This window comes from Rhea pennata, chromosome 2, assembly GCF_028389875.1.
Source record: "Rhea pennata isolate bPtePen1 chromosome 2, bPtePen1.pri, whole genome shotgun sequence".
NCBI lineage: Eukaryota > Metazoa > Chordata > Aves > Rheiformes > Rheidae > Rhea > Rhea pennata.
In genome coordinates, this window is record NC_084664.1 from 7895265 (window position 1) to 7922937 (window position 27673).

The following is a 27673-nucleotide window of genomic DNA, read 5'->3' on the forward strand; positions in this document are numbered from 1 at the left end:
AGGTGCTGTTATGAAACAATTCTTCTTGATATATTTAGAGGTTTTTCTTACGGCAATTAGTGTTTTTACTTCTATTTGATTAAATAGATAGAATCCTATTTGCAATTTAGTGGTAACTGAGTCCAGTATCATTTTATTTATTACATTGTGAAAAGTGATTCTTAGGAGTGTATTGGTGTTATTATTTGGATAAGGCAATTTTGCTTTTTCAGATTAAATTTTTTTAGATGCAACTGTTTAAACCTGCTAGCTCTGCTTGCATTACCTGAACTTTAGGGCTGCTAAGTACAAAAATGTGCTTATATAATCTACAACTTCAGTTTCAGTGTCTCTTTTTCTCATGCAGCCTCTATCGGGCTTGAGGAAGATGCTGATATTTTGGCTATGAAACACAGGTCCTTTGAATCTCCTGTATTTGAGAGCAGCTTATTGGCTTAAATGAATGTAATGGTTTGGCTTTGATGCTTAAGCTTCAACATCCTGACTGGAGAAACCAGCTGAGAGAGGACGGATGCTTCCTTAAGACAACCATCAGAATATGGTGACCATGCACAGACAGTCAGAGACAGTTGTTGGGCAGACTGGTAAAGTGTGTTGCCTAGAAAACTGGAGACCAGAGTACTCTGAAAAGGGAAAGGCTTTCATTTGCTGTCTCTAGAGGGCTTGCAGAAAATAAATACAGGAATGGGGAGAAGGATCAGATTATAAATCAAGGGCAAGTGGCTGCCTCTATGAGCTATTTCTCCTGGGTTCTAGTGATGAATATTCTCTCCTCCTTCCATCTGAAATATATGCAACTGAGTGTGTGGTGGTTGTTTTTTTGGTTAAATATTAGTCTGAAATGAGCCAAGGGTTGTTAGCATTTTGGGTGTGGGCAGGGAGGAGATGCACCGACATGGTTGTACTTTGTGTGCAAGAAAATCCAGGACTAAAAAGGCTCTCCTGGATCACAAGGACAGGTCCCCTGCTATTAGAAAGCCATGAATTTCCTTGAATTTACTGGGAACCTGTTCCAGAATAACATTCTCTGGTGGGAAAATGTCACCTTCTAATTTCCAGTTTTAATGTGTTCTGTAGTGATTTATACTGATTTTTGTCCTTGTGAAAAAGGGTATCCTTCAAACAGCTTTTCTCTCTGTTTAGTACGTAATTCCAGGGTGCGTTTATACCTATTCTCTGTACCTTCTTCCCCTAAGTCTTGGTTTTGCTGGAAGGATGGCACTGACTTGGATTTTTCTGGAGCTGAGCTCAGTGAAGGTGACTGTCTGCTGTGATATGTTGGCGAACGAACTTTTGCATTCTTGCAGCTGTGATTTGAGTGGTACTGACAAATCTGTGGTGACGGATGCTCATGAGTGTTCTGGCAAAGCTGCTTCCCTGGTGCAGCTTCCAGCCCAACACTCTCGGCACTCCTTGCCCTTTGCATGGTGTGAAGCTTTCGCTGAGATCTGCCAAGGGAGAAGGAGGACCCACGTGGGACTGGCATTGCTCAGGGCTGGAAAACCTACTGCCTCTTTGACCACAACATCTCTTGCAGATGTGTTCCAGCAACATAATCCTGTCTAAAACTGGAGTGAGCAGCTCTGATACAGATTATGACTTGTGTAACTGCTTACAACTGGTGGCAGGTAGAAGTGGTTGAAAGCCATAGTGGAGTGATACATGAGTTGGTGATTAAGGTAAACTAATAAGCCTTGATGTGGCTTTTTATAGGCAGTGCTTTCTTCTTTTTTTTCCCCCACACTGCATTTATAAGAAAAAATCTCTACCAAAACATTTGGAACTTGAAATAAAAAGTGACTCTGTGTTTTCCTGCCAAAGGTATTACCATATGTCTTGATTGAATAGCAACCAGCTACTGAAAGGGCCTAGTCTTCTGCATGGTGGAAGCTCTGTCATTTAAGTGCCGTATTTCAACTTTTGTATCCTTTTACAAAGCTGCAAAACAGTGAAGGAGGGGAAAAGACAGTGAGACTGCTCGGCTTCTAGCAAGGAACGTGTGGAAACGGTATCACATGTTTGCATTTGTTGCTTTTGTTAGAGTGACTTGGTAGGTCTCCAAGTGCATGATTTCACCTTGAGCAGAGCCTTTTCTGAGATGGATGGATGATGATTTTTTTTTTTCACTCTGGTGATTACTAATTTATCCCTTCCTTTCTAATCCAGTTATGTCTGTATCTCAAGTTGCAACAAACTGCAACTTTTGTGTGACTAAATGTGCCACAGCAGCAACATGGAGCTCTGCATGAGCTGCAAAATGGGCTGGAGAAGTGCGTAGTGCATAATGTTTTTTTCTCTGCCCGGTCTGTGTTCCTCCTGTCAACTGAGATAGCAAGGGTTAGCTTTGCTTTTCCTGTGCAAGCTGCAGCGTAGATGTGTCCTTAAATGGCTCTGAAATAAAAAAAGTTTGTTCTCTGTTAGAGTAATCATTATGTTATTAGAACAGTCCTGTTTCGCGATGTGAGTGTATGTGCCACAGTGTTAGGATTGTGAAGCTGTGTTCCCACAATGAATGGAAAAACAGCTCTGGCAGGTTTAGAGGAGCAGCGTATTAGGCTAGGACAAGTCTTATAGCAGATCTTGTGACCATGGGAAAAAAGCTGGCAAGCAACCAGATCTTGTTTTATGGATGAGCATTAATTGTGTGCAGACTATCTGGCAAGAATTATTGTGATGAGAAGATATAATTGTTTATCTAATAGTGCTCCTTTGCATCTTTCCTTATTTTTTGTCTAGATTCACCTTGGTGTGGCGCTGGCCGCCGCTAGCGCTGGGAATAAGGCACCAGGGATTGGTGTTCTGCATTTCTTGAACTGGTAAACCAGTCTGCCAGCTAAAAGGGTTTTTTTTGAATTATTTCTCCCTCAAAGTATTTGTTGCCTGACTAATCTCATGGCCCTAAAGTTATAGTTAAGCAGCAATATTTCTGTGCTGCGGTGTTCGAGCCTGTTTCCCAGAGTGTGCAGTTCATCTGTGTGTGCAAGGTCAGCATGAGATCTAAACCCTGCTTAAAACCCATTTAAGCTCCTTGGGCTTAAGTGCTGCGTAGGTTGCTGCTTTGCAGAAGTGTGGGAGTTTGATGTAAAAAGAGCAGGTAAGATTTTTCTTTGCTTTGTTTTTACTCTGTGATAATTTTCTTTCAGGAAGGGAGATAATGACCTGATGCAGTTTTGGGAAACTTGAGTTTGAATTTTGACAGGTACTCTTTCTGGACACAAATTACTTAGGCCTCAGAATTACACTGCTAAAATAACTGGCTTTTTTTATGGCTCTCTACGGGATCATGAACACCATCTACATCTCGTTAGCAGTTTTCCGCATCGAGAAGGGAATAATCTATGTTTGTAAGTGTGTGTTTTTTTTTCTGCTGGGCTGACCAGAAGGTTTCTGGTAGTTTCTGATGTTTAGAGAAATCTGAGAAGTACAATAATGTAAAACTTTGGCACTCACCACCAGTATTTTCTGATTTCTTAACATCAACTTGTTGATAATTAAAAGGTAATTAAATGGTTTCCTGACTTGTTGCTATGGAAAGAATTCTTTGTGTTTAGATAGTGGTTAGAGAGATCTAATTCTTGAGTTGGTTTGGCATCTGATCAGCATGGGGCTTTTTGGTGGTGGTTTTTCTTTGTTTTTCTTTTTGCCTAGTTTAAACATGAGAAATTCCAAAAAATATACTTTGTTCTCCTAGGCCATAAATAAAATGTTATCACTAATACCATATGCTTTGTTTCAGGATTTTCTTACTGTAGTAATTTTCAGCGTACCTTTGGGAACTTGCATTGGTGGTTGGGTGCGCACAATAAAACTGGTCTGGTTTGCTTCCTTCCAGTTTTTGGGGGCAATCTGCTCCGGCGAGTGTGGAAGCTCGTCGGAGTCTGCAGGGGTTTGCAGGAAGCCAGTGAATTGCCTTGGCAGTTCTCCCTCTTTGCCATCCTGTGTCTGTTCCCTTTTGTCCTGATGAGAGGATACGTGTAAATGTCACTACCTTCATTCTGCGTTTGTTCATTTGAACCTCGTGGTGGATTTTGGAGACCCTCATGATGGCTATTCTTAAATATGGGGCATGGAGGATTAAACTGTTCAGCTTTGAGTCCATAATCTGTCATTCCATACTTTAGGATGGGAGCAGCACTTGCAAAAATCAATTTCCTGCTTAGAAATATACTTAGTTAAAGCAATGATATGTTTAAAAGAATGGAGGCATATGAGGCATACGCTGTTGTGGAAGAAAGATGATGATAACTGCTCTGAGGAAGTAATAATCATCTTTATTTTTCATTGTGATAAGGGTGACAGTGTGCTTTTCATCACTGTTTGATCTGTGTTTTAAAGCAGTAGTAGCTACGCAGCCTCAGTAAAATGCCGCCATGTTTATTTTGTGAATGGGAAAGCAAAAAGGGATTTCGTTCTTAAGGGCTATGTTTACAGTTTGTTACAAAAATTATTTAATGGAAAGGTAACCTATAGAACGTATTCTCTAATGTACAGAGCTGATGAGTTAACGGGCCACACTCTCAAATGCATGTTTTATTCTCTTCCAGGTAATTGAGAATGGGCCCTCAATGATGCTGAGTCTACAATGGGAAGTGTCACACTTCGCTATTTCTGCTATGGGTGCCTTTTCACGTCCGTGACCTGGACACTCCTGCTCTTTGTTTACTTCAACTTCAGTGAAGAGACCCAGTCTTTCAAGAATGTGCCCATCAAGGGGCTAGAACCTCAGAGACCGTTTCCAAAAAAATTCTTCCCCCGTTTTACCCGGGGGCCAGTTCATATACCTGCATTGCAACAGAAAGAGAACAAGATAGGAAACAAGATAGGAAATTCTTTTGGAAAACGTGTCCAGGAGCGAGTGAAGGGGGAGGTAGATTTTTCTCCTGAAATGGGTAAGTGATTTTCATTTTTGGTGACAAGAACTTAGTATTTCATCTCATCTTTTGATTTAATAAGTTTGTTTTTCTTAAAAGGATCCCGGGGAAAATAATGTAATGAAATCTTTGTTAAAATGCAGGTTGTACTGGTAGTTCTCCTCTTTATGAATTACTTGAAACTTACCCTGCCGTGTTTAGTTCAAAGTACCTTATTCCTAACATATATGGCTTTGCTGCATAAGTGCTAAAGAGGAAGGCTGAATTACAGCAAAACAATTACCTTTGTAATTCTCCCTTTTGGAAGAGTCAGTGTATTCTTGTTTCAGATCTTACTTTTTTATGGGGTTAAATATGTAAGTTTTTACTAGCCATAAAGAAACTCTGTTCATGTGCAGTAATTAAATTCCTTGATAGCAAGACACAGTGAAGGGGACTCATTGATTGAGAGAACATCCTTGGAGTATGAAATCATCTGCACAAAAAGATTTGGAACAAAATTACAATGAAAGATTTATTGAGATGACAGTGATACAGACCAAATTCTGCTTCCTTCTTACCAGCAAGTAAATCTGGGGTCCACACACTTGTTTTTTTTAAACGTGTTTCATGAATGAGGTGATTTGGGTTTGTCCTCAACTACTAATTAAAATTCTTCATATATTTAGCTGCTTATAGCTTAGAAACATAGAATCAGTAAGGTTGGAAGGGACCTCTGGAGATCATCTAGTTAGTGTTCTCTGCTGTGTTCGAATATGCAAAGTGAGGCATTTGGCATATTGAATTGCAAACTTGCTGGAAGTCTGGAGGTAGGTGTTCTGAGTATTGAGTATCATTATCCACTGCTGCTTTGGGAATTATGGCACAGTTCCCTTTGGAGCTGGGAGTTTAATACTCACATAGCTGACTGAAGTCCTCAGCCCTTGCTTTGGATGGATGCTGGATCCCCAGCCTCAAGATTGTATAGAACTTTACCACGCTTCAGTCTCAAAGTTAGTCATTAGACCTATGAGACTGAATATGTGGAAAAACATTCTCCAAAATGAAATGCTGGTTTGCATTGCCCTGTGAGATTGCAAATGTTTACCAGTTCACTGCAAAACCTACCAGAGCCAAGTGAAGTGTAAGTCAGTGCAGAAGTGACCATTTTTTTCCAGCTCTTCAGTGCTAGCCAGGAAAGAGATCAGATCTCTTAGCTGAGAAGTCCCTTGATCTTCAAGCAGAGTGACTTGTTTGGTTCCTGAAAGCCAAGTGGAATTACAGTGCCAGGATAAATTCTAAATGAGTCACTAGAAGACAGCGGGGTCTCTGTTAGGATTAGATTTGGTGCTGCAGTGAAGGGATTCCTGTCTGTATGTGGTAGAACAGTGATAAACATGCAAATCTAAAAAGACCTTGGGGGGAGGTTGCTGTATGATAGCCAGAAACAATCTGTAATCTGGTAGATTAATCTGTTGTCTTTTCCTTTTAAAAATTTGTGAAGTCCACAATACACTGTTGAAGTAAAACCTGAGCTGATGTTTCCACTACAAACCTTATTTTTCAAGAGGTTAGATCTGCTGTTTGGATTGAAACCTTTCAGACCTTTTGCATACACTTTACATATTGTTCTGTGCAAGAATGTTCTAAAAATAGTAGTTACTTCTCGTCTGTATTTCGAAGATCAGAAAAAAAGTAGCTAGTGGTTGGTTATGGATGGATTATAGAACAACGTGTGGCACAGGTTGCTGTGATGCTGGGTATGCAAGAATGAGTTGGGTGTTAGACAAGCTGGAAACATTGCTTTGGCAATGCATGTAGTTCAAAGGAGGGACTGACTTTTATCCCATTAGGACCACTGGTGCCTGAAGAGAGGCACTGACCCTTGTGACTGGACCTCGTTCCTACCCCCCTGCAATGCAATTTATCCATAGTGGGAGCGTTCATCTTTGGGATTAATAGCATCAGTCAGCACAGGACAGGCTGTGTGTATCCCACATCTTTTGCAGATATCAGTACCCAGCACTTCCAGCTTGGTCCCGCACAAATGTACGGCGTCTACCTGTGAGATATTTCCCAGTGCAGTGTGTTGCCATTGCTACATTCAAGACTGAAAGTGCTAGTGTAGGAAATGTAAATGATGAGAATCTGGGTGCACAGAATTCCGTTGGGAAGATCTTCATGTTGTCCCTGTGTGTAAATACTGTTGCTGTAACACAACAGAACATTTTTCTGTTTTTTTTTTTTTGTTTTTGTTTTTCCTCCAAGTTTGAGCTCAGCTAGCTTTTGCCATAGCTCTTCTAAAACTGGAGAATATGAGGTCTGAGGAAAGACCGAGAGAACTGGTTTTGTTCTGCCTTAGAGGCTAAATGTTGATCTCATTGCAGTCAACAAGTACCTAATAGGAGACTGTAGAGAAGATGGACTTGAACTCTTTTTTGAGGTGCATAGTGTTAAGACAAGAAGTTGGAATGCAGGAAACATTCAGTTGGATGAGAGGAAAAATATTTTCATTTTGGTCAAATACTTCAATAGGGGCCCAAAGAGGTTGCTGAATCTCAATTTCTGGAGATACTGGAGGTATGCAAAACTTAACTGGATAAGTTCTAAGCAACCTGATCTGATTGGACCTGCTTTGAGCAAGAGATTGGATTAGATGCCCTCCAGGGATCCCTTCCAACCTAAATTATCCTGAATGTATGGAAGCAAGTGAATGAGCGATTCCCTTGCTAATAACTTTCCTCAGATCTTGAACCATATGAACATGATGGGCAAGGTGAAAGGAGATGGATCACGTGATTCTTGCTCACTTGCACTAAAATTTCAGTGAAACTGCCTCTGTAGCTTGGTACTAGCTGTAGAGGACATCTACATTTCATTCTGTGCAGCCATTTGAATTGAGACAGCAAAACATTGCTCAGCTTTCTGAATTGTAGCAGAAGTGTCTAGCGGATAGGAGAATGTAAGGAAAGCAAATCTTTCTGTGTGCTCTTAGCATTTCCTCCCCTTTTCTGTAAGAATTCAATGCACTGTAATATTTTGCTTCTCTCTGCCTTGGTAAGAATATGGCTGAGAGAGAGGAGACTGTGGCACTGAGTCAAGGATGGCAGGGTGGCATTCAGGATTTCACCTTTGCCACTAACATGGTACTAATTTGTGCTGGTGATTGCTGTCTCTGCCTTGCTCAGCAACAGTTGATGCTTCTGCTAGAATGTCTATTTTACATTTCTGCAGACCTCAAAAAAACTACATGAAATTTGAGTCATATTATAAGATTTTATAAATGTGGTTTTTTCTTTTCCTTTTTTTTTTTCTTTTTCTCTCTTGAAAAATCTGCTTCCAAAATCTTCGTCTGGAAGTATCTGGATAGCAGCTGATGCATTGTGTGGCCAAAGTCTATCCTCTGTTGCTTGTTTGATGTGGGGTTTTAGTTCGTGGTAAGAATCAGAGGCTATTTAAAAGAAGGAGACTTGCCTGGTAGAGCTAATAAACACAGCAGAATAATCAGTCTTTAGAGAGTATTTCATTTTATTACAGCTGCAAGGACTACTCATAAATACTACCTATTGGAGGGGTAGAAACTAAAATAGTTGCACAAAAATGCACTTTGTAAAACCAGAGGCTAAAGCGATTCCTGAAGATGATGATGGGTTTTAAAGGAAGTCAAAGCCTGATTTTCAATCCTTGATTGTTTCCAAAGGATATTTTTGAGCCCGTAAACTGATCTTGGCATGTTTCTTTTGCAGGGATGATTTTTAATGAAGAAGATCAGGAGGTGAGAGACTTGGGCTATCAGAAGCATGCCTTCAATATGCTTATCAGCAACCGGCTGGGATACCACAGGGAAGTACCTGATACCAGAGATGCAAAGTATGTACTTAATTTTTGGAGAAAGTATGGTATAATTGTATGTGCTTAAAGGCTTATTACACACATACTGATTCAGTAAATAACATTTTCTGATGTTACTTTTATGGTAGATACTCTTTATACTGTGTCCCTAAAGGCAGATTTCCAGCCATTTAAGCCAGAGTGCTTGGGGTTAGAATTTTTATTCTTTTGGATAGTGTGCATGTTTATGTGTTTGGATAGTGTGTAGTGTGTATGTGTTTGTGTGGATTCTGTTTTTGTTGTTGTTGTTCTGACTTTAATATTGCTCTAGAGACTTAATTTAATACAAACTGGAAAGGGAATGTGATTGGTAAAGCCCTCAGAAAACAAGTTACATGCAAACAGATGGCTACTCCCCAAAGGCAAAGTTTATATATGTGTGAAATTCAAGGTGACTTAAAATAGATAGCTATTTTGCTTTTAGTTTTAGAGCTTACTGTGCTGTCAAAGAAGTGCCTGTATGGTAGAATCTTACTAGTTTGAAGCTGAATGAGTAGAATGGGTAAACAAAATGGTTTATATTTTGAAAGGTACTATATGAAGCAGCTTGATTGACAAAGATATGCTTTGCTGAAAAGAAATCCCTGGAAGCACTTGTGATGTTCAAATTTAGAAGTCTAGCTTCTGAGTTCCGGCCGACTGTCATTAAAAAAAGACTCTTCATAGCAGATTATTGTATCTGCATACAAAGCTAATGGGAACCTGAGATTGATTCAGTGTAGTTAGTATGAGTTCACCCAGGAGCGTTATCAGGAGGCTATTTTAAGCCAGGACAGGGACTTTTGAGGAGGAGGTTGGGATGAGATTTGCGTAGGGAATAGATGCTCACAAAGAAGCTTGCAGAGTATGTAGCTATAATTGATTCATGTATTTGTACCTGTTAGCTTATACATATGGTTGATAAGGGGAGGCAAACATCAGATTATCTATAATTCCTAGTAAAAGGCTTGTATTAAAGTGGGAGAGTAATAGCATCTAATATTCATTATCTTGAACTGCAAAACAAAATGATCAGTTTGGAAAACAGACCATGGGGATTACCTCTTCTTCCCTGTTTTCCACTTTTCCCTCATTAACACTGTTTCACAGCCTTAACCACAAGTCCATTTTTTTCCCTTAATTCTTGGGTATCTTTAAGAATTCTTATGGAAAAACTGGATTAGATATACACTTACTTAAATTTTCATCCAACTTGTTTGTGAGTAGCAGGGTTAACACACAGCTATTTTTGTAGAAACAAGTCTCCAAAAATATTTAAAATAAGTCAGTGCGAAAAATCCTAGAAACTGAGTTTGCTATCCAGCAAGACCAGGATTACACATCCTGTGTGTCTTTCACCTTGCCACCTATGTACTCTGTTACTGCAAGTATTCTACAATACTTGTAGTATTTTTACAGTATTTCTAGTTATGAAACTTCACTTTTGAGATATTGAATACTGTAATTACCAGAAAAGACACTACAATCCTTGTTAGGTTATATGATAAAAAGCTTATCTGAGCACACACAAAGGAGCACAAAAACAGTAGCAGCTCAGGAAACCTAAATAATTTCATGCCCCAACACCTCCCAAGTTTGTCCTAGGAGAACATCGGCCACATGGTCCAAATATGAAACCCATCGAGATTACTGAAGAGGAGCAGCTCTCCCATATCACTTTTCGGACTGAAAAGAGGTTATTGCTTAGGGGTATGGGGCAGAGTGTGCAGTTCAGAGGAAGAGTGTTTTGAGATCACGTAAGACTTACGGGATGTTTAGTGGGGGGAATGAAAGGGAGGAATCAAGGTGAGATGTTTTGGGGGGAAGGGAAAATAGAGGGATAAGGGTCAGGTTGTGTGCAAACAGGTTGTTGGTCAGTATGCTGGTCTGACTGTGTAAGGCCCCCACTGTCTGTCCTATCTTCTTACTAAATTCTATTTCTGTTTTTCTGGGTGAGGGTGTATGTGTGCATTTAAGTGCTGGTAGCTGGAAGCAGACTGTGGCTCACAGGGGCCAGTGTGTCTGTGATGCCAGTGAGTGGAAATCGAGAGCCAGCAACTGGAGTGGAACTGTGGGTCACTGGTACTGGGCATCTGTGGTACCATCAAGTGGAGTGAATGAGGGAATGCTTGTCAGTGTGATCACTATCAAATGTCAAGCCAGACTAGCCAGCAAGTAGGTGAAGTGGTCTTGGGGCTAAGTATGTGTGTGTTTAAGGGTGAGGCCACAGGAGGAGTTGGGTACTGGAGGGACCAGGGGAGTCCTGGCCAACTGCTGGAGAGGTGGTCGGGTCCGGGGATCATCTGAGACCCATTTGTGAGTGTCTTCAGGCGTGAGGCATCTGAAGGAGCTGGTGACCAGAGAGGCCAGGGGGTCCTGGCCGGCAGCTGGAGACCATAGATCTAGGGGTTGACTCACCTGTGCATGCCTCTGGGAGCGAGGCACCTGGGGAGGGCAAGGGTCCAGGACCAGCTACTTATAAAGCTGCATCTGTTTTTCTAGTGGTTGCTTTGCTTTGGGTAAATGTAATAAATTGTACTTGCTGAAACACGTCTTCCCCAAAAGCTGAGTTCATTTCAAGTCAGTGAAGACTTTACTTGTATATCTCTCAGTTTTCGTTTGTAGTATGTCATATTTTTATTGGATCCCTTCATGTCTGGCACCTTAATTTAAATGGCATTTATTTGTGTTACTGTATGCTATTAGATTGTACAAGCAAAATTTGAAAATTAGAAAACTTTTCTGCTTTGAATGGGTTTCAGCTTTCAAATTAAGATGCTTAAATGTAGATACTTGCATGATAGCCCAGTGTCTCTACTTCTGTTGTAATTAGTAGAGATCCAGCCTGTTGGATCTGTTACAGGTAGTAACTACCAGAGTATGCAGAGCTCTTCTGCTGACAAAATGTCACTCTACCTTAGGTGAGCTGAACACTCCTCTCTCCACTGACAGTATTGACTAGATTTAAGTGTCTTAATCTGCAGCCTGAATCCCAACCTTGGTTGCTTAGACGGGCATATAGCACTATTTGAGATATTCTGGAATATTCAACCTGGCCTCCAGCAGCTGGCCAATAAAGGTGTGGGATTTTCATAAGCCTTATGTCATATTTACCATTCTTGTTCACGTCTGACACCCAATATTAACTAGACTATATGTTTTCACAGCTGAATCAAGCCCTTAGCATCTATTTTTGCTCATGTCTTAAACTCCCCCCTCCATCCCAATCCATCGTATCTTGTTTTCTGATGTGTAGCGATAGCCTACAAGCTATTAAGTCCATGTGAAGGGTAACTTATTATGCTGAGCCCTAGTACAGATGTTATCCTGGACTGTTTACATTCAAATTAGGGATTCTTACTACACATTTAATGTTTGAGTTTTTTATTTATGAAGTTTTAGTAGTGAACTTTATGGAAATGCCACTGAAAATAGTGATAAATACTGTTTTTCTGTTTGCAGATGTAGAGATAAGTTCTACCCTTCTGATCTGCCATTTGCCAGTGTTATTATCTGCTTCTACAACGAAGCACTTTCTGCTCTACTTCGCACAGTACATAGTGTCCTTGATCGCACTCCTGCATATCTTCTTCATGAAATTATTTTGGTGGATGACAGCAGTGAATTGGGTGAGACACACTTTCAGTATATTTTGGTGACTGCTTACACTTTCCACTGGCTCCTGACCTGACCGTCTGTTCCTGTGCTTTATTGGCTGGTTCAAATAAAAATGTGATCAGGGCAAAAACAATTTGTACTGCAGTCCGTATCTGAAAGGTGCTGGTATAGATGCATGATGTTCTCAGAAGTCCAAAATGACATCCTCGTGGACAGTGGTGCAGATTTATCTGATGAAATTTAAATATTCATCGATATATGATACAAAAAGAGGTCTTTAAAGCTCATAATAAGGGATGAGAGGATGATTAAGCAGTTGTTGATAGCTTAGCTGATCTCAATGGTGTAGCAGCTTGTAGTAAATCTTGCTGGGCTACTCTGGTGTTCAGAGCAGCTTACGCTGATTTTACTATAAATTTTGTTGGCTGAGAGACTACCTGTGAATGCTTCTGAAAGGATTTGCATGCCCATAGCCTCAGCTGCAGTCTTGAAAATAAGTTGATGTGGCACTATGGAAACAGTGTGGCCAGGTCTTGGTACTTGCTCAGCATTTTAGAGCGGTGGTGTGCTGTGATCGAGCTCAGCATTTGCTGCAAGGGCTCTGCCTGGCTCTTGTACAGCCTCTTGTGGCCACCGTGTGAGCAGCTCTTGCTGGGTTTTGGTGGAGCAGCCCCTGTTCCACCCTCTGGGACAGACCCCTGGAGAGTGGGTGGTATCTTGGATGATGCACAAAGCAAGAAAGACAAAGTTCAAACATTTTGGCACTTTAAAAGCTGAATGCCTGTTGAGAAATATGTTAGCGTAGTAGTCCTTGCAAGCAGGTCTGTGCGAGTTCCCTGCTGGCTGGTATACGAGTTCACAATTTTCTGCATATTCTTATTAGATTCTATTTTAGTTTAACTCCCCTGGTCTCATAATTTGTTTTCTGGAATAAGGGCTCACTTTCATGGTGAGAAATCACCACAGTGATTAGATAAGCATAGCACAGAATGAAATTCTCTTGTCATCATGCAACTAGTTTATTTCTGTGAGGTAACATCAAGTGTTAAGCTATGGGAGAGAACAAACATCAAACAATGTTCCTTGCTGATAACTATGTGTATGTAATATTTAAAAGCATTTTTTTATCCTTCTGTGCTTTGGAAGCAATATGCACCCTTTGCTACAAATTCTCTTGTACAGTTTGTTGCTTTCAAGTTTCATAAGCTTAAGTTCTGAATATGAAGGCTACTTCCAAACCTAGTCTTTTCAATATGGTAGTGTATTTGATTAGCATACTGTGTTTGGGCAGTAATGCTATTGCTCCTCCGACCTGTTGCTATTTCAAAGGCTAGATTAATTTCAAAGTGTTCAAGTGGCTACTCTTGCATTTCTGACTTTAAACAAAAATGATTTGAAGCACAAGATGGGAGGAGATGCTCTTTATACAAAGAAATTCTCTCGATGATGAAAAAAAAGTTTGCATTGCTGCTTAATTTTTACTGATGGAATTTTATAGTTGAAAAAAACAAAGCTAGTTTGAATGAAGAAATGGACTAAGACTTGTCTTTGGCTCTGCCATGGATCACGTACGTGAGCCTGGGTGAATTGCTTAATCTTTATGCCTCTTTGATCTTTATTTTCTCTTAAATATGTACTTGATACTCATCGCAAATGATAGCTCAGATGAAAATCTGCCTATTTCTTCAGCTTTCATTGTAGGAGCTCTGCTGCACATCAGTGCTGTTGAGCAAAGCTTGCATCTTTGCCTCTACTTTAAGGCTCAAGAAGCTTCTTCCATTTTCAGTCATGAAGTGTCTCGCTAGCTGAGCAGACATTTTGATGGCTCAGTTGATCCCAGCGTTACATCTTTCTCTCCCTCTGCTGCAAGGCAGGAATTCTTCCTTTAGTAAGGCCTCTTTTTTTTTTTTGGTTTAGGCTTTACCTGGCGTGAGATAGCCTACTGGAAATGTTAAAGGTTTACCGGTGCTGTCTTCCTATGGAGAGGAAGAGACTGAAGAAAGGAATACTGGTATTAGGAGCTTGGAGAAGTCTGCGACAGAGTACTTTGCAAAAATACCACCCCTGCCAATGGACTCCAATCCTAGTTTTTCTTGTTTGGAGGAGCCATCAATGCATCCGTATAGAAAAGTAATTTCTGGAGATACTCCACTGGCCCAAAAGAGATTTTTACTCCTTGGAGCAAAATTTGGCAGGCAGGCTGTGTTGAAGCATTTTTGGGGCTTATGTTGGAAGAAATTGGTCTTCCCTGTGGCCATGAAGCTGAAACTCATGTGGTGTGAGGGAAAGGAACATTAACTTTTAAATAAAAAGTTACCTGAAAAATCTTCCAGGGACACTGTGGGTCTGTATATACTACTGTAGAGAGAAAATCGGGTGTCTTTCTCTGTCCCTGAAGTATGCTCAAATAAGACATCCCTTACTGAGTAGTGCTATAGAAATGACTTAATTTCTTCCTCTTTCTAGGAGACTTCCTTCAGAAAAATCTTTCCTGTCCCTGGCATATTATGTCACGCTGAAGACCAGGGGAGAGTGGATCCCTGTGACCTAGTTGAATCCAGTGTGTGTGTCTCGAGACCTTTTGTTCTCTATAAAATCTTAACCTACTTACTCTTTTTCTTTTTCAGTTTATATTCCTTTTTGTTTCTCCATAAGCTTAATAACTTACATTTTTCCATTACTGCAGTATTCATATGTCCTGCTTCAATGGTAAAAGCTTGCACTCTACTTTAATGTTGAGGGGAGGGAATATTGTTACAGCTGCCATTAATATTAGGCTTTAATGATCTTTACTGCCTTTTGAAAGCTTATGCTTGCCAAGAGTGTCTTTCATTCTTCAGAATTTTAGAAAGCAACTACCTGTGAGCAAGTTGTAATTCTATTTCTCTTGTTGGACATTGTTATTTTGTAAACCTAAACTTTTACCAGCTAGGCAGGTACAAATAATGAAAGATGTCCTCGTTCTACTTTTTAAAGATGTCAGTATTTGCTTTAGTATATAGAACGCTAGTGATTTATGTGTCTCTGAAAAGGCTTTAATTACTTTTGCTGCAAATGTCAGACTGCCACCATCAGAATAATTTGGAAGAAAAATGCTGTCTCTGCACACCTGAGAGTTGTTTTTAACTTTTTTTTTAGCAGCAGTAATTCCTGTTAGCATAGAGTTTCAGTTCAAACTTGAGTTGCATTGTATCAAAGTTTTTTCAAACAGGAAAAAAAAAAAGAGGAGGGCAGTAAAATCTGTGTTTAAGAAACCAAGACTAGATATAAGGCCTGATGAAGTGGCAGGGCATAGACAAGTTGGATGGGAAAATCACATCAGCAGAGTGGGTGTTGTGGAAGGCCAGTGTATGGTCAGTCACCCGTTCCAATGCAGGATATGTGCCTGCTTTGTGTGGGTTTCCACACTACGGCAGGGGAGAAGTGTTGTAGTTGATAGGGTAATGAAAGTATAAAATGACAAAAGTGGGCAGGGGAAGCAGAGAGCAAGTGTAGGATGTGGAATGACTGCCTTTTCTTGTTAGGTTTAATTTGAAGCCATACTATATTGGAGACTGCTTTCTGGTAGAGTTCTTTGGCCCCCTTTGAGTTTATCTGTAATTGAAGCAAAGCTCTCGCAGTGCTCGCATCCAGTTGTTGAACTTGTGTTCTCCTCTTCTCAGCTGACTTGAAGAAAGACCTGAGTGAGTATGTTAAAACTCAGCTTCCGAAAACCACTAAGTTGGTGAGAAATGAAAAGCGGGAGGGCTTGATTCGAGGAAGGATGATTGGAGCCTCTCATGCCACAGGTATACCTTCTTCTTTCTCCTTTATTTGCATACTCTGACCACATGCAGCTGGGTGACTTTCCTTCCTGTAGTGCAGCTCTTTCCAGTGTTGAATATTGGATGTTTGTGACAGCTTTAGCCCACTGTAAGGGGGTCTGTGTGTCATGCTCTGTTCCAAGCTACACAGTTTAAAGAAGGGGAAAGAAAATTTTGGGATAATGGTAGTTTAGGTGAAAGATATTTGAACAATTGTTATGAGATGTCAGCGACTATTTTAAATAAGTTACCTGCCTCTATCTTTGGCTGTTCTTATGTTAAAGTGTGTTGCAACAGCTAAACAAAGTGTCTTCAGTAATACTAGTGTGGTGGTGATTGCAAACCTTAACTAGCATTACCTGTGTGTTTGAATGTTTCCATCATGCTGTTATTGGCCATGATCTATATGAAACCTTCTGCAGCATTTTGTCGTAGCTTTACTGAATTATGTGTCATTTGACGCTTTTCTGTTACCTGTTTGATGGAAACAAGGAGGCCTTAGTTCTTTCTTCTACATAAATATAGAATAGATATGATAGTTTTATAGTTTGTAACTGGGATTTTTTTTTGAAGCATGCCAAACAGTGACTTGGCAAATTTGGAGTCCAATTTGAGCAAATTTCTTAAATTGCACCTGAAACATTGGCTTGACTTGTTTTTACTTCTGTAAGTTTGCTTGTGATTTAAAAACCAAAAGCAAAAAAAAAAAAAAAAAAAAAAACAAAAAAATCCATTTAGAATAGATCAGTGAGATAATAAAACAAAAACAGTATTTGACAAACTTTCCAGGGTGTAGCAGAACTTTTCATATTCCTGTTCTGAAAGAACATAGTCTCGGAAACATCTTCTAAGCCCGGATATTGTATTGGCAGAATACTTCTTCAAGTGAAAGCTATTGCTCTAAAATGGCAATCTGCTTCCTTAAGGTCTAGCTAACTTTAAACTGGCTTCTAATTCACCCATCTCATTGAAATGTTTCTCACATAAGGTTTCCTGTTGTTGCAGGGAGTGTTAATTAGGATAAACTGTATCTGGTGCTTTATGTATGCTATGTGCATTTTACCATAATACGCTTCCTAGTTAAATTCTGTGGCATTTGAGAAGTATGTGCTGCTTTCTCAATTTTTGAGTGCTGGATAAAGTCTCTTAATTGATGTTTACTCATTAGCATTGTAGTGGCATAATTCAGAGAGAAGATTGTGATTGCTGTTTCCAAACTGCTAGGACTCATTTGACTTGGTGCAATTTTAAGTCATTTTATTGCTCTTCTGAACTGCTAGAGTCTGTCCCCTCCCCCCCAATTTAAATATTGTCTGTTGTTAATGGGTAACTCATTATGTTTATGTATTTGAGTCATTTTCTGTAAAGGTCTTTCCCACATTATTTTAAAGTTGCATATTTTTATGTTGTGCAGTAAAGCTTAAAATAACTTTTTAGACCAACTTGGCCTGAAGATCTTGAATGGACTGAATTGTCCTCCCTGACCATAGCAGATAATCTTGTGTAAACTGAAGAGATTGATTTTTCACGACTGAAATGTTGCTTCGTCTAACACTGGATTTTGCTGTGCCAGTTTATGGCTTTTACTCTCCTTTAAGCTGATATGAATCCACAGTAACTATAAAGCTAATGAAATAAGTAGATATTCTGTATTTAGTTCATATTTAGGAATTGAAACTCTGGTCTGAATTATGAAGGAATGCAAATTAATTGATTACGATAGTTTGCCTTAAAATCCACGGATCTTAGTTGCAACAGTAACTGCGTGGATGCTGAAGTCTGATATAAAGAGAGCCTAAGGTGACTAGTCAGTAGATGGAAACAGCTGTGTCCTGAGGGTGATTCTGAGCCATCATCTTCATCATCAGCTCCCTCGGTAGTATTGAATCAGACCTGGGATGTGCACTGCATTAGAGTAATTGCTTTGCACTGTGGTGGTTTGGTCAGCATCGCTTGGGCTCTTAGCGTTATTGGCTGATGTTTTATTTAATGTACAATACCTCTGCTGAGTCTAGGTAGAATATTTGACAACTATAAAATCCTGCCAAGAAAATGTAAATAACTGCCCACTTGAGCTACTCACAGTTAAATGAGAATAGCTAGGATTTACCTTCTGCCTTTGCGACTGAACTAATCCCTGAGGAGTCTCTGGTTTGTCAGCTCTCCTGAGTGCAGATGGTGTTTCCCTTCTGTTGCACAGCATGGTGAGGACTCTGTCAGTGCTCTGTTGCTGATACAAACGTGTGTGTTTCTGTGGATTTCTGTGCACCGATCTTTGCCTCTTGTGTGCTTTGGCCTCCTTAGGAAAAGTGCTGGTTTTCCTGGACAGTCACTGTGAGGTGAACGAGATGTGGTTGCAACCTTTGCTGACGCCAATCAGAGAAGATCGCAGGACTGTGGTGTGCCCCGTGATTGACATAATCAGTGCTGACACGCTTGCCTACAGCTCCTCCCCAGTGGTGCGTGGAGGCTTTAACTGGGGCCTGCACTTTAAATGGGACCTTGTTCCTTTGTCAGAATTGGAAGGACCCGAGGGAGCCACGGCTCCAATCAAGTAAGGTTCCTCCTGTGTGATGTGAAGCAGGTGGTCGGCTTCAGTGTGTAACACAGTTGATTAGGAATGTTTTTTAAACTTCAGCTTAACTTCCAGTGTTTAATTTTGGCTTAAATATGTTTGTATTATTAGGTCAAGAAAGCACACTGTAGAGAATGCTTTTACAACAGGATCTTTTTGCCATGTTTTGCTGAAGACAGAAGACTTCAAGCGCTTACGTTACTCTGCACTAAATCTGTCCAATAATTTCATTTTGAACTGTGCCTTGATGTGCATTTCTGTTTCCAGTCTGTTAATGTTTGGCTTAATAATGATGACTTTTGATAACAGTATTTGCTCTACTGATAGCCTGCATGTCCCTCTAATAGATTCTAAACTTTCTATGGTGAAATGCTAATGAATTACTAGTTTGGAAGAATATTTTTGTGGTAATAGCAAGGCTATTTTGTAGCTGATGGGAGACATTATCAGTGTTTAATCTTCTGTATCAACATCTTTTTTGATTTTGTTTATATTATTCTTGCTCAGACAAACATTTATTTTTGTCATGAAACTTCCTAACTGAACACACATGGATGTGAAAACCATCTTTAAAACATTATCTTTGACTTTCCCCAATGTGGCAAATGCCTGAAACTGTCAGGTGCTTGGAAACTTGTGCTGTTGTTTTTGTGGTCCGAATTGCTTGAAAGATTTGTTCTGAAAGAAAAGTCTCCGTAAAACTTACCACTAGGGCTTGAAAGCACCTTTCTTAATCTTTTATCTGTTGACAGCATTCCATGAGCCAGCTATAGCTATGTGTTCATGTGGCCAGGAAGGTCAATGGTGTTCTGGGGTGCATTAGGAAGTGTGTTGCCAGCAGGTCGAGGGAGGTGATCCTGCCACTCTATTCAACCCTGGTGAGGCCACATCTGGAGTACTACGTCTAATTCTGGGCTCCCCAGTATGAGAGACATGGAGCTACTGGAGAGAGTCCAACATAGGGCTACAGAGATGATCAGAGGGCTGGAGCACCTGCCCTATGAGGAACGGCTGTGAGAGCTGGGCCTCTTCAGCCTGGGGAAGAGAAGACTGAGGGGGGATCTTATTAATGTCTACAAATACCTTGGGGGGAAAGGGGTCAAGAAGATGGGGCTGGACTCTTCAGTGGTGCCAAGCAATAGGACAAGAGGCAATGGGCACAAACTGGGACATAGGAAGTTCCACCTGAGTATGAGAGAAAATTTCTTTTCTGTGAGAGTGACAGAGCCCTGGAAGAAGTTGCCCGGAGAGATTGTGGGGTCTCTTTCTCTGGAGATATTCTGTACCTACCTGGACGTGATCCTGTCTAATGTGTTCTAGCTGACCCTGTTTAAGCAGGGAGGGTGGACTAGATGATCTCCAGAGGTCCCTTCCAACCTCAACTATACTGTGATTCTGTGATAGCTGTCTGACCTGTACAGAACTGGCAATGTCATCTTCCTACTGGATGCGTGACCCTGCTATAAAATGATGCCTGTAGACACCTTCATTAGCAAGCAAGCACATAGACTTCAGACAGAAGAACAGAAGCTGTCCCACTGTGAAACCCCTCATGAGAAGGGCTAATGGTAGTAGAGCAACAGGTTGGAGCTGATTGCACTTCTTCTAGTTGCAGGTCTCCATCTTGGTACAGAATTCAGGTTTTGTGAAATGGAGGAGCTTTACTTCTTCAGGACAGATTGATTTCTTGAAGAATGTGGTGCTTTCGTTAAATTTGCAAAGTGAAGCAGAAACTGGGTGTGCACTGTTTTTTCCCTCTCCTTTCATTCTCCCAGCTGTGGTCTGACAGCTCTGCAGTTAGTCTGTCCCCATCTGCTCATCACAAGATTTGCTCTGAGGAGCCAGAAAACTTCTGAAGTTACTTAACAGTTTGACTGGTTTGTTCAGTCTGTTTGGAAAGTGTTGCTGTGGTGGTTTCTGAAGTCAGAAAGAAAGGACAGACTGGGGAAATCTTTAGGGGGAAACAGCATAGAAAATCTTAAAATCCTAATCTTTTAAGAGTTTTTGTCAGGCTTAATCTGAGGCATGCTGGAGGGTTAATTCTCTCTGTTATCAACACTGCTGTTGCCCTCCTACTCACTTTTAGGAAAAACTGTGGAAAACCCAGAGAACTAAAGTCTCATTGTTTAAGATTCTCTGAGTGTGGAAGTTAAATTCTGTGAGTGTGGAAGTGGCTTTCCTACTTAGAGCTCTTTGCCTATTTTGAAACAAAGCCTAGTTTACTATGTAACCTTTGGGAATGGCTTCCCATCACATGGAAAGTTCAACTTTTTAATGATCTAGAGACCTTCAAAATGAAATGTTTTGGTGTCAGGTCTGGAAAAACAGAGTAACCTTTCAACCCAGATCTTAAGGTGATAGAAATTGCAGCAGAAAATTGTATGGGATCAAGCAGGGAAATGCAGACTTGGGCTTAGCTTAATCACAGCTTTTTACTAACAAGAAAGAGAAAATGCCTCTTCACAGCAGCTATCATATGTCGGGTTTACAAAGTATTTCTATCACCTTCTATAATCTTCTAGGACATCCCTATACTATAATTTTCTGATTAAGTGGGTTTTGGTGATCCAAGAATAATTTAGCATATGGTTTGTAGAATGGAGATCGTATACAGGTTTGTACAAAATACAATATTTTGTTTAAAATATTGCCACCACTCTAATGTAGAGGCAAGACAAAAAAAAAAAAAAACTGGGGAACCCCAAAGAGCATATGCAAATACAAGACTTGTAAATAGTTTCTGAATAAACTGATGATTTCATCAGTGGTGAAACAATGCTGTTCCTGGTGTTTAAGTTTAGTTTATTAAACAGTGGCATTTTGCTTGCCCTTCTGGCTTATATAGTTTAAATCTGGACCTTGTTGTAAATAACAACTGTATCTAATTTAATTTGGGAAGTAACGTGCACTCTAAATTCTACTTTTTCCTCTAGTTGAATTAGGCCCAGTCTGTGTAATTTCCTCTGTAAGAGAGAGAACAACAGTTTATTGTGTGAAAGTCTAAACATTTCCATAGAATTATTCTGTAAAGTAAGCGGTGCATCCATACATCTTAGTCGAAGTAGCTGATTAGGTGAGAAGATAACTTTTGTCAGTTCTGAAGAACCAGATACAGACTACTGATTTTAGTGACATGATGATAAACATAGTCTTGTGCAATCCAAGTTAGAGCACTCCTGTTCTCCCATCCCAGGGTACACTTCTTTTTGGTTCATTACTAGCTGTAAGGAAGATTAGACCTCTCTGTCAGAAGCCAATTAAAGGAAGCTTCTAAGCTTCACTGTAGAAAACTTGGACTCCAAACTTGCGCAGGTTTTTCTTTCTTTTGGAGTAGAAGGAGACTGCCACTTTGTTTCTCTTACCTGACCATCCTTCATCTTCAATTCTAATCAATTTTTCTTTTATTCAAAAAAAAAAAAAAAAAAAAAAAGGAAGTTTTATAGGTGATAGAATAAAGGAAGATCACAAACACCACTTACAGATCTGCTTTTGAAAATAAGATTTTGAGATTGTAGAAATGTAATCTGCTGATTTTTAATGTGTGCAGCATTGGAACTTTCTTCTGTAGGTCTAAATGTAAACTTAGGACTAGCAGATTTTATCTAGGATCAGTGTTTTTGTTTAAAATAATGAGAACTTTTTTCAATATTTCTTTTTAGGTCACCTACTATGGCTGGAGGACTGTTTGCTATGGATCGTGAGTACTTTAATGAACTTGGACAGTATGATAGTGGCATGGACATCTGGGGAGGAGAAAACCTGGAAATATCCTTTCGGGTAATCTAGCTTTTATGTGTATCGGAGTATGAACCTCCGTGTCTGGCTTCTTTACTTCTCTATGTACGGGTTCTTTAGCAATAGAGTAGCTATTTGCACAGAGAAACTGGCACTTCTATCCCCAGAAAGGATGCCTTCAGCACACAGTAACAGTCTTTACAATAATCTTCAAGTTAAGTTTAAACAGGAAGATTTAAGGGAATTTTGAGTTGTATAGTTAAGTTTGTGGGTTTCTTTGTTTGGCTGGCATTTCATATGCATATAAAGCAGCACAGGAAGTCATGTAAACTTCTGCAATGAGCTTATGAGAACTGTCTAATGAATTTCACAAACCAGTTAAGACACGTATATGACTCGCAGCAGGAATGACTATGAGAAAGTTTATAATGTTTTTGTGGGACATTCCGGGTACTCCAGCCTCTCTCTGAAGGCCTTGGAAATGTAATTTTTGTTAAGTATATTGAGAAGAAGCATGTAAAAGAGTCAACTTGGATGGAAAAATGGTGAGAACATGGTTATCAGGTCATTCTAAAGTGACACTTCATTGTGGTTGCTGTATTTTCATCTTTCTCATTGTCACTCCTCTGAGAGAAAAGCAAAATTTTTCATGTTCAATGCCATGTTTACATCTTCAGTTTTGCAAAGTTGATTCATAATAGATTTGACAAGTCTGCCCCAAAAATGAGATGCCCATCATCTCATTGCAGACAAATCTGCAAGAGTTAAGTGGCGGGTAATTTTTTTAGATAAATCTGTTATCTAATTGTGTCATTGGAGATATCAAGAATAGAGAATAGAATAAGAATAGAGGCTTCATAAATTTAAGTGACTTTAAAGGAGTATACTGAATAATAATTTCCGATTTTTTCCAGTAAGAAAATGTAATCATTGGATGTATGGATAGAAGAGCAGGAAGCAGAGATGGAGAAATTTGTTGTTACAATGTAATGCACCAAGTTTTGATGATAAGCTCTTTGGAAAATTGGACTATATTTAGAGCACTTAGAAGGTCTGGAAGCCCTGCCTCCTTGAGAGAGTGTTGTTAAGAAGTTCAGTCTATTTATCTTATCCAGAATTTGAGATCAGAGACATGTTAATCAAAAGTCCAATAATTTTAAATTGCTGGAAGATGAAGTTTGAAAAGCAAAACATGAAGAGTACTCAATGGAAGTAAAGTGTAAATGAAATAACTGGGATGCAATAGAGCTTGATTAAGACACCTAAATGTAGTGTCTGAATGTGAGCAGTGTTTCCGAGTTCCCATGTAGTCAACAGAAACAAACTACTGTTTAAAATAGGTATTTAGTTGAAAAATCTCTCCAGGCTCCATTGTTGGTATTGACTGATCTTCATCTGTCATGGAAGTGTAGACGTGTAGCTCTCCTGTAGCCAAATAAATTTAGGTATCTTAATGTATAAGCTAAATTCCAGGCCACATACTTCAATATCTTCTAATAGATTATTAGAGAATAAGACATTGGAATAATACCGTATTTGTGTTTTGTGAAAGGCATGATGTGGGTTATGTGGAAGATCTGATGATATGACCAAAATGGTCTTTTCTAACTTGAAAATCTGATAATTTCACTTGTCAGAAAGCATGGCTTGTAGGACAACAGTGCTGACATCTAGTCCTGTCATCATGCATAAATCTACCTAAGTATCTCTTGAAGAAAGGGAGGAGGTAGTGAGCCTTGTCAGTATACAGTACAATGAGGTATGTTCTGCTTTTGTATGGACAGATCTGGATGTGTGGGGGTAGACTTCTGATCATCCCCTGCTCCAGGGTGGGACACATTTTCCGTAAAAGACGCCCCTATGGCTCACCAGGGGGACAGGACACTATGGCTCATAACTCTCTGAGGCTGGCACATGTGTGGATGGATGAGTATAAGGTAAGAGACATTTCCAGGCCACAGAATAAGGTTAACTGACTTGTTTGTCAAAGGATTGTTTCATGATGAGGTCTGCTGCCATTCATAATAGGATCTGACTTCTATATTCTGACTTCGTAATGTTCATTTTGGTATAAAGTTCAGTAGGACTGTGGTGTAGCTCCTGAGTGTTTGTTTACTCCCTGTTACTCCTGTCTTTTTTGTTCCTGATGCCTTCAAGAGATTCAGATTTGTATCTTTTTCATGAAGCAAAATATGATGAATGAGCTTCTTGGAATAACGCAGAGCTTACGTGTCCAAATTGTTGTTATATGGCAGCCTTATACGGCTGTGTGTCTTCAGGTTCCATGTCAATGAAATGGGGGGTTTATTGGTTGTTCACTTTTTGTTTTAATTACCAGTCTGATTTGTGGAGTCTGTCTAGCCATGGTAGGTCAGTGGGGATTGACTTTTGGATTCATGGGCAGCAATATTCTTTCTTGGTCTTCAGACCCTAGTACTGATGTTTTTAAATGTTGATTAGGTCTTTCACCAGTTTTTGTGAAGCCATGATATCTTTGATACTTCAGGTTATTTTACCTTGTGAGGCCACAAGATTTACTTCGTAGCAGGTCCTACAGGCCCTGAAATTTTATATAAGTTTGCAATTTACATAAATGCAATGTGTATAAATTGCATTTATATATATTTCTAACTTCTACGTTTCTTAGAAGCTTGTGTTTTGAAACCGATTCTTTATCTTGATGTTCCCTCAATTTGAGGAACCTATTAGGGATCATTAACTTTACTTCCATTCTCCATCTTTATAATGCATTTGTAGATCTGGTCTAACACTTTCCCTTTATTGGTGTCTGGGCACAGTTGTTTTGTGATTAACGATGGTGTTCTCTGAAGGTTGGAATTGATTCTTTGTTATCGTTTCATTTGATTTTGGGCAAAGCAATACTGCTTTGTCCAATAACAACTTAAATCACTGATCCTAGCAGTCTCTTACCAGTTTTGTGCTCTGACCTTTTCCAGCTGTTTCTAATCTAATTACCTGATAGCAAAGTTTATCATTATCACAGATGTATGGAGGAAAGGCAGATCTGGAGATATTTTTATTCTTACAAATGTAACTCAAATATTAGCGCTAAATGGATATCACTTACTGAAGTGATTGTATGATAAATAGCACAAAGAAAGACTTAGAGGGCCTGTTCTGCAGCAAAGAGCAAATATTTAATAAATACAACTGCATGATGGAAAGGAAACAGCAAAATTTACTTCTTGCTTTGACAGTTATGAAAAAGTGTAAGAACTTGAACTAGAAAAGAATCAATTGAAGTAGCAGAGATGTTTTTTGAAGCAGAACAGTTTCTGAAATAGTGTTGTCCAGTCTATTTCCAAACTTCCCTGGAATTGTCCAGCATTTTGGTGTATTTAACATTTCCCTTTATTAAAAAAAAAATAATGCATTAGTTATCTAAATGCTCAAAGAGCTCAGCAAGGACAAATCTGTCTTGATGACACTGTCTGTCATTGGAGTATGATGCTGAGTGCGAGATGACACCAGGTAATTAAAAACTATCAGAACATTGTTAGTAAATTCCCTCTTTCCTAGTGCAGATTCAGTCTACAAAATACCATGACTTAATACCCTGACAACTGAGTTCTAAATAATGCCTGGTTGATTAGTTAATGCATGAATATAGGACTCATAGAAAAAGTATTTTAAATATAGCTAAATTTAAGAATCTACAAGAGGATTTTTCCTCTAGTTTCGGCCAGCCGCATTATACACTTGTGTATTTCCATTTGTCCATGCTGTGTCTGTTAAAGTAGAGCTGAAGATAGGATTCAGCCAGAATCTTAATTCCTCATTGCTTAAGTTATCATTATACCCTCAATTGTACCTGATTAAAACATGAAAAAAATGTTATTTGTAGGAGCCTTTCTGGAGATGATGCAAATGAGTGTGGGGGGAAAAACTCTCAACTTCACATACAGCCTTGGTGAAGATCCTGATCTTTCATTTGCATGGGAATAAATACATGATCCCACTGAAGTTAGCAAGACAGTCCCACTTTTGAGACTAGTCTTATATATGATTCCTTTGTCCTGACTGATAGTTGTTTGGTGGTTTTAAGTATATTTTTTCCTCATCCACAATCAACTGGACAGTTATTAACAGAAGCCTTGGCTGAATGAGGATGATGATAATATACACATCTACCTCTGAGCTAATTGCTCTAGGCTGTCTTTATAGTCAGTTAGCATCATGTTAGCATCTGAAACAGGTCAGCAGAATCGTGACAAAAAAAGGGTTGTGATCAGAAAAGCAGACTAGGAGGACTAGCTCAGAGTTAGGCAAAATTAATCTCCTTTTCTTGTGGCAAAATAAACACTGGAATTTCATAGTGATAGTTTGAGTAACTTTTCAGACTTAATGATTTAAATCACTAGAAAAATGAGATGCATGTTTATTAAATGAGCTGCTAGTTGCTCCGAAAAGCGGGTTTTAGAAATGATACAGAATGTATTTTTCTGTGAGTGATAAGATTAATCAAGTTCAGTAGGTTATTTCTAAAATATTGTTGAAGCTTACCTACTGTAAACAAAACTTTGAGACTTTTTCAAATAGAGAAAAAGTTGGAAACAAGTAATCTGACATCCCCTTTCCTTTTTATTTCCATTAAATACAGGAGCAGTATTTTGCTTTGAGACCTGAGCTAAGGACCAGGAACTATGGAAATATTGCTGACCGTGTAGAATTGAGAAAACGATTGAACTGCAAGTCATTTAAGTGGTATTTAGATAATATATATCCTGAGATGCAAATATCTGGTCCCAATGCCAAAGCTCAGCAGCCAGTTTTTATTAACAGAGCACAAAAACGACCAAAAATAATCCAGCGTGGAAGGGTAAGATAAATGTTCTTAAAAATACTGTCTATCTGTGAATTATCTTTCTGAAAGAATCTCAAGATTTGTTCAATAATGCAGGAATAATGTGCTTCCATAGAGCATAAGAGTTTTAGTATTGCAATGGATTTTGTTTTGAAAATAACTGATTTTGTCTTTAGACAGAGGTAAATCAATCTGACTCTAATCTGTATTTCAAGTTCTTTTCAGACTAGATACTATTCAATGAGGCCTTTTGTTTCTAGGCTCCAAGTTGAGGTTTTGAAGTCTTTAGGGTGCTCGCTCTTGGTTCTGTAGCTGGATAGCTGGATTTGGATAGAGAGAAGCGGCCTGCAATTTTCATACACTATCGGTTTATGATAAGAGAACAATGTGATTAGCT

The 27673-nt window shown here is 39.4% G+C and overlaps 1 protein-coding gene across 9 annotated transcripts in view; it reads left to right on the forward strand.

Annotated features, from left to right (window-relative positions):
• The window catches only part of GALNT11 (polypeptide N-acetylgalactosaminyltransferase 11), a 53192-nt gene that overhangs the window by 11787 nt on the left and 13732 nt on the right, over positions 1 to 27673 (forward strand). For 2 of the 9 annotated variants that reach the window (XM_062568797.1, XM_062568796.1), the window contains exons 2-9: positions 4545 to 4889; positions 8597 to 8720; positions 12183 to 12349; positions 16001 to 16126; positions 18446 to 18695; positions 22376 to 22493; positions 24236 to 24388; positions 27073 to 27291. In XM_062568797.1, coding sequence (XP_062424781.1) covers positions 4583 to 4889; positions 8597 to 8720; positions 12183 to 12349; positions 16001 to 16126; positions 18446 to 18695; positions 22376 to 22493; positions 24236 to 24388; positions 27073 to 27291 — 1464 coding nt within the window. In that variant the 5' untranslated portion in view covers positions 4545 to 4582. The other 7 variants (XM_062568798.1, XM_062568800.1, XM_062568799.1 and 4 more) reach the window with 7 other exon arrangements.